Raw genomic sequence first — 6,897 nt, forward strand, 5'->3', positions numbered from 1 at the left:
TTTTCTCCAAATTCTATGGAAGAATTCTTACCCAGTATCTTTAAAAGTACTTTTATAGTGTAATATCAGCTTTTCTTACTCAATCAGGTTGAGTGTCCAACAAGAGGAACAGCCTAATTAGTTGACAGAAAACTCCATCCTTGGTAGTCCAATAACACCACTTTATCATAGCCATACACTTGTTGTCCCCATTATTTTCAAGACACCCTCATATCCTGGGAAAATAATTTCCCACTGAATTATCTGCCATTTTATTTTAGTTAGATAACAGACAGTACACCAAGAACTACCTAAGATATATAGAGTTACCAATGGAAGGAGATATGTTATTGAAACTTCAAATCCTGTAGATGTCACTAGGCTACAGTATCATGCCAAAAAAGATATTTATTCTTTTTTCTAACTATACTGGATTTGCTCAAAGCTTCATCTACCACCATATAAATCGGTAACCTATCAGCCATATGATAACCAAAAAGTTACTATTCATTTTCAGTTGTGTCTATCTTCAACTTTACTGTGTATTTTTAACGGGTTCATCTACTATATAGGTGATTACCAAAGACCATCTTTCATAAATAAATCTAGTTTGACATGTTCCCCTTGTCTCTATAAACACACACATCTTATTTGACCAAATGGACTGCCTTGATATTTGACTAGAAAACTCTATGAAGGACCACATGCTTTGAATTTCTAGGCACCAAGACTTGCGTATGAGCTTATAATATAGCACAAGCAGCACGTTTTTGATTAAGACGTAGCTTCAAGTCAAAATGCAGATTGATAAATTTAAGTCATCTAGATAATGAGATCGTCACTGGTGATGCAACCTTTGAGAAAAATTCCATTGAGATGTCCAAATGGCAGGATACGTTAACACCAACGGCGAGTAGCATATATGTCGGTAATTTTTTTGCGGGATGGGCCTCACATGTTCCCTTTCAAACCAATTTGCCCTTAGGGTGTAAAGAGGTTGGAATAGGATGTGACTGAGTTCAAGTAAGACGCAAACGAGTTGAAATAAGATATGAAGAAAGATTTGCAATGACTATTTTACTTTGAAATTGACTGGTGAGACCATGAATCGATCCTTAGCCTTTCTTTCAGTGTCACCTATTCCAATTTCTTTATGTTTCTGCGATCTTCGTGTCATGCTTGAACTTATCCACAAGGGTGTAAGAACCATTGTTATAAATATGAATAGATATTCACTCTAATTTTTCTTGTTTTTATTTTTTTAGTTTGCAATCGCATTTACAACATATAATGCTCTACAAGATTCAAGAAAAAAAGAAGCATCAAGTTGATACATATGATTTACAGTCTTTATTAATAAATATTGTTTTACTGAATAAGACTTCTTTATATTTCTTTGATAACAATGAAATGATTCTCGTTGTTTGTCCAAAAAACAGAAAGAAAGAAAGAAATCTTCCTCCACCACCAACTTCCTAATAATTTTAAAAGTATGAACTTTAAAAATCAAATCATTTGACTATTTTTTAGGCCTTGATAAGGCTATCCTTTTCTCCCAAATGTTAAGTTTTTTGGAAAAGAGGGGCCCAAAAGGGCCGATGTTCTACACTTTTCTAATCAGAAGTACTTACCCCATGAAAATTGGTAATTAGATAAGATTCTTCCTCCTAATTATCCTCCTACTCTTCCTTCCCCAAGGGCCTTTTTTTATATATACATTTGTAATAAAATCTCTCTTAGAATTTGCCAATAAGAGTTTCATCTCTTCTAAGGTTTCTTAGTAAGGTTTCTCTTCTTCTTGGGGATTCTAATGAAAGTTTTCTTCTCGCTTGGATTCTTAGTGGAAAATTTTCATTGATTTTTTATTTTGTTATTAGATCTAAATAGTATTTTTTAAATTTGGTTGTCAGATTATGGATTCTTTAAGTCTATCTTGATAAATCATACCAGTATTATTGGAGTTTAAAATAGTTAGTTAGCAGATCTGGCAATTAAAGTATGTATTGATGTTCTTAGGGTTACAACTACTGATGATTTTTTAGTAGTGTTGGATATTTATAGTATAGTTTTTATCAATTCTTTAGATCTGTAGTATCTGTTATTCAAATTGTATCTATATATGTGATGTAACTTCTACCATTAATGCTGATTGAATCAGAGTATGATATTTTATAAACAAAATATTTAACTGAGACATATTATACCAAGTTTAGAATCATTACGAGTTCCAGATTCAACGGGATGAGGACGTTTTCCTTGATCTGTTTGCATCGGAAATAAAGTAAAACTTTTTGCAAACACAACACACAATCATTCACATAATAATGTGAATTGAAAAAGAGGACTAACTCAAAATCAAAGTTTCATTCAGAGACTAGAGTCATTGTACCTTCTAAGAAAGGTTACCGGGATATTATTTTAGTCTATTTTTGCACATGCAGAATTCAGATGTTGAATTTGTTGCACCCCAAAAAAAATTTTTTTTTTTAATACTTGTGTATATCTGGTGACACTACAAAGATTCGCAGGACTTTGGATCTATCCTCCAAATGGATTAACCAATTCAATAGCTCTGTGATGTAGAATAACGTAAGAAACAGGCTGATGATGATTTTGTTATTGAATAGGTAGTTGATGTAAATGGTTAAATGAATCTAGAGAAGAAATGTACCCAAGATTCCAATCACTTCTTTCCTTGCTTGTGGTTTTAGTGGCAATAGTATAGGTGACAAGGAGTGCAAATTCTTTAATGGCTTATGAATGAAATGATAGATAATGGAAACTTGGTGTATGTTCATTGAATCATATAAAGTGGGTACTGGATTTGTTACCCCACTCAAGGGACAAATTTCTCGTGCTAAAGGAAAATTTGTTAAGTGCATATTTGCCTTCTATTTTATTAAGTTTCTTTTCTTGTACATTTCAAAACAACTGTTCTACATGTGAAGGTCTCGTGGAATTCCTATCAGCACAAGTTATATATATATATATATATATATATATATATATATATATATATATATATATATATATATATATCCTTTAAGATTTTTTAGAGGAAGTCATATTAATTCATAAATTTATAGTTCTTGACTAACAAATAATTTTACTTTTTAATTGTTAAAAAAAATTCATTTTACCTATTTAATCAGGCTTGTGCTTTTTCACTTTTTTATCGTGGAAGTCACTTTTTTGTTTTGCACAAACCAATTGTTAAAAAACATATTTTCCATTTTCTCTTCTTTCTCAAAAACTGTTCAGCTTTTCTCCCAATACATGCAATTCCAGATGTACAATCAACTAGCAGAATGGTCAAGCAGATCCACTACTTTTTCGTTACAATTTTTTTGAGCTAGTCCTTGTCTGCTCTCAATGTCGAAAGTGATGTCTAAATGTGTTGGTGACTAATATGTGGTCCAATTAGAACTCAAAAAAAAAAAAAAAGAGATGGATTTCACTAGCAAAATTGAGAGCCCCATCATGTACTCCTGGAGATCTTGAGATTAAAAAAAAAAAAAAAACTGCATTCCAAGCATTACAAACCACCCCAATTATCTAATGCATAGCTCTCTGCAAAAGTTTTTGAAATTTCTAGCAATTAGTCATCAAGTTTTGTAATAAAAAAAAAAAAAGAAAACTATATAGCAATCAATGGGAGGCTAAATGCCTAAATCCCACTTTATTTATGTGACAATCAAGCAGCACAAGGAGACATGACTCTATATCACCAGTAGCAGATAGTAGGGTAAGGAGCTACTTATTTGAAGTTGAGAATTACAGGACACACAAAGAAACACAACATTCACACAGATCAACTTCGACTCCAAATTAAAATGCAGAATGCAGGCCATTTTTTCTTGAGAATAAAAACTTTATTCAGTATTTGGTTGCTCCCCTTTAATCCTCATTTGATCTACGATCGTCTTGCTTCGAAGCTTGCGAGAGAAGAAATCTTTGACATACTGTTCCATTGGCATTCTTTTGTACTGAGGTGGATTTTTTTCGTTTATCAGGGAAGTTGCCGGTCCAATTTCCATTTCCAGCTTGGGATTGAAAAACATCCCTATTGAGATTCTTTCCTTCACTGAGTTTACAGTTGCCCTATGCACAATGCTTTTGTATATTCCATTGCTGAAGATCTGCAGATTCTTACAACAATCAAATTAAAGGAAGAAGAGTAAATTAAAAAGGAATATATTTTTGCACATACAAACAAATATTCAAAAACTGAATTCATCGGAATTAATTATGTGAATAAGACATTGGTGAGTTATGTTTTACCTCAATTCAAGACACTACAATTAAATTTGTCTTTTATATTGCTATCGAATATATCAATAATTACTAATTTTAACGAAGAAGAAATCGGGTAAAAGTCTTTTTGCTTTTTTAAATTATGAAACGATAATAGAATCATGAATTTCATTCAAAATAAAATGAATATAGAAATTCAAGTTCTATACTCACTTCTGTGGATCCGTTTAAATGAAAAGAGTTCGCCAGTTATATGCTTCTAATGAATCAATCAAACGGCCTTACATCTTTGATGTTCTTAAAGAAAATAGTGCACAAATTGAAAGTTTTATAACTTTATGTGAGATCCTTATTTTGTTCAAAAATCAAGACATGATTATTTCCCTCAGTTGGCATATCATCATAGTCATTTGACTCTATCTCCATTCCAAATTTGGGTTCTTACCAGTTGAGTTTTGTTCAGTTCAAATTGGTTCGTATAATTTTTACAACTTTTAGTATAAACTCATATAACTTGGATGTAAATTTGAATTTGTCAACTCATACATCTAAGTCGGCGGTTATACCAAAACTATATGATTTTATACCAAATGTGGTTAAAATTATATGAATCGATTTGCACAGGGAGACAAAACTCAACTTGTGAAGCCCTTGATCCATCTTCATTGATAAATTTATCCCAGTAAAGGCAAACATATGCATATTTCAGTTGCATTATACAACAAACGAGCTAGAGAGAACGAACAAACCTCCATAGCATCTCCTATATGGACCACGAAAGCATCTGGGAGGATGTTCACAGGAATCCAGACTCCATTCTTTTTCACTTGTAAGCCTTGCACCCCATTGACTTGAAGAAGAATGGTGAGTCCACCAGCATCTGAGTGAGGCCTAAGCCCCACAACCAGCTCTGGTTGGGGACATGGAGGATAGTAAGTCATCCTAACTAATTGCAGCCCATCTTCAAACATGTCTTCCATTTCTCTCTTGTCTATTTCCAGAGCTTGCCCAATGAGTTTAAACAAAACCATGGCAAGTTTTTGGGATTCTTTAAAGTAAGCCTCCATGGCTTCTCTGAAAAAAAAAAAAAAAAGAAACAGAAATTCCAATATATTTATACGTTTAGTTGCATACAAGAACTATAGTTTTGAGAGGGAGAGGAGAGAAGAGGACCTAAGGGATGAAGGGAGCTCTGATAGGAGATGAGGATTTCTCTTATGGATGGGGTTGATTACCATAAGAAACCTATCAGCCCAATCAATTTTTTGATCTTTTAAGTTAGCAATTGTTTGGCCATAACCTTCGACATCGCCTGGCCTCAGCTTGTACCTCATCTTCTCTTCTAAAGGTAGCTTGTAAAATTCTTCAATTTCGTACTTCAGTTTCTCCACCACTGAAGAGCTAACTCCATGGTTCACCACCTGAGGTAGAGTAGTTGAACAAAAACATTCAGATTTGCTATAATCTTAATTATTTTCAGCTGTACATAGATCATATTTCTTTTATGAGGTAAGAAGATTGGCATTTGACAAATAATAAATAAATAAATAAATAATAGATAAAAGTAAAAAAAGAAAAAAAAAGAATATTTCATTACATGTGGAACTATTTTAACCCTGATAAACAAATAAGTATACAAACAAAATTTAGTATGTCAAAAAGACCATATATTAAAATGAAGAAATATATTTCTGGAAACTTCAGTCCTAAAAGGGCTAGTAAAGAAGTTTTGGGATATATATTAGTAGAAACCTGAAATACACCCCATTCTTTGCAAGATGAATGCAACTTTTGTAGTTCAAAATCCTTGGCCTGGCCAACAGTCATACTTGCCATGTCAACGATCGGAATAGCTGGCATTAGATGGCTTGGAGAAGAAAATGATTCTTGATGATCCAACTGAATGTAATGAGGTGGGATGGCAAGTAGAGGCTCTTTGCAAAGCTCCTGCAGGCTTATTGTATTATTCTCATGACCTAATGAGGACATGACTAGCCAATCTCTATGTTTTCTCAGGTGCAATTGTATTGAGCTGTGTTGATGGATATTTATAGCCCTAAACCATCAAGAATCCTTACCTTGATTATTTCAAGAACAGCAGAAAGAATAATAATTTATAAGAAATAAATAACTAAAATGATAAAATAATATGAATTATTATTAAAGAATTGAAATTCTTCAAGGATGATCACTTGCACGGTATTTGAAAATCTTCAAATCATATGCTCAATTGATTCGTGACACGTAGTGCACACAAATATTTTTAAAATATAGAAAAGTAGTTGTATGTTACATGTGATATATCTTAACATTATTGGTTCCTAGTGATCGCGGAGGGCTCTTTGAATTTTTTTCACTGCTAGTTTAGAGTTTGTATTCCGAGCAAAGCAGGTAAAAATGAAAAGGGTGTGGTGAGAGGTTGGAGGTGGTAAAAAAATTGTTGTTTTGACCTGCATGCATACATTAATAATGGTCTATATGCGCTGTGGTTGTTTATTTTTGTAATCTTGCACTGACTATAGAATGAGTAACAATTACTTGTGGCACAAGTACTTAGTATATATTCTTTATTTCAATTGATATAATATATATAATATACATAATTGAAATATACATATTAATATTACTATAATTTATATATATTATATACATAATTGAAATATA

The 6,897-nt window shown here is 32.5% G+C and overlaps 1 protein-coding gene across 1 annotated transcript; it reads right to left on the reverse strand.

The window, feature by feature from the left end:
• Positions 1 to 3,621: 3,621 nt before the first annotated feature.
• LOC113709701 (oxoglutarate-dependent flavonoid 7-O-demethylase 1-like) lies at positions 3,622 to 6,222 on the reverse strand. The gene is made up of 4 exons (XM_027232546.2): positions 5,986 to 6,222; positions 5,407 to 5,654; positions 4,983 to 5,307; positions 3,622 to 4,118 (listed from the first exon to the last, which is right to left on the reverse strand). Exons 1-4 carry the CDS (start codon positions 6,220 to 6,222, stop codon positions 3,852 to 3,854), a joined length of 1,077 nt encoding a protein of 358 aa, XP_027088347.2. The 3' UTR covers positions 3,622 to 3,851.
• Between the last annotated feature and the right edge of the window lie 675 nt (positions 6,223 to 6,897).

The sequence above is a fragment of the Coffea arabica genome, chromosome 9e (assembly GCF_036785885.1).
Source record: "Coffea arabica cultivar ET-39 chromosome 9e, Coffea Arabica ET-39 HiFi, whole genome shotgun sequence".
Taxonomy (NCBI): domain Eukaryota; kingdom Viridiplantae; phylum Streptophyta; class Magnoliopsida; order Gentianales; family Rubiaceae; genus Coffea; species Coffea arabica.

Coding starts and splice junctions, on each gene's coding strand:
- LOC113709701 (XM_027232546.2), bottom strand. CDS start 6,222: ATGTCCTCATTAGGTCATGAGAATAATACAATAAGCCTGCAGGAGCTT. Junction 5,308..5,406: donor GAGCTCCCTTCATCCCTTAG/GTCCTCTTCTCT, acceptor TTTTTTTTTCAG/AGAAGCCATGGAGGCTTACT. Junction 4,119..4,982: donor ATATAGGAGATGCTATGGAG/GTTTGTTCGTTC, acceptor AAGAATCTGCAG/ATCTTCAGCAATGGAATATA.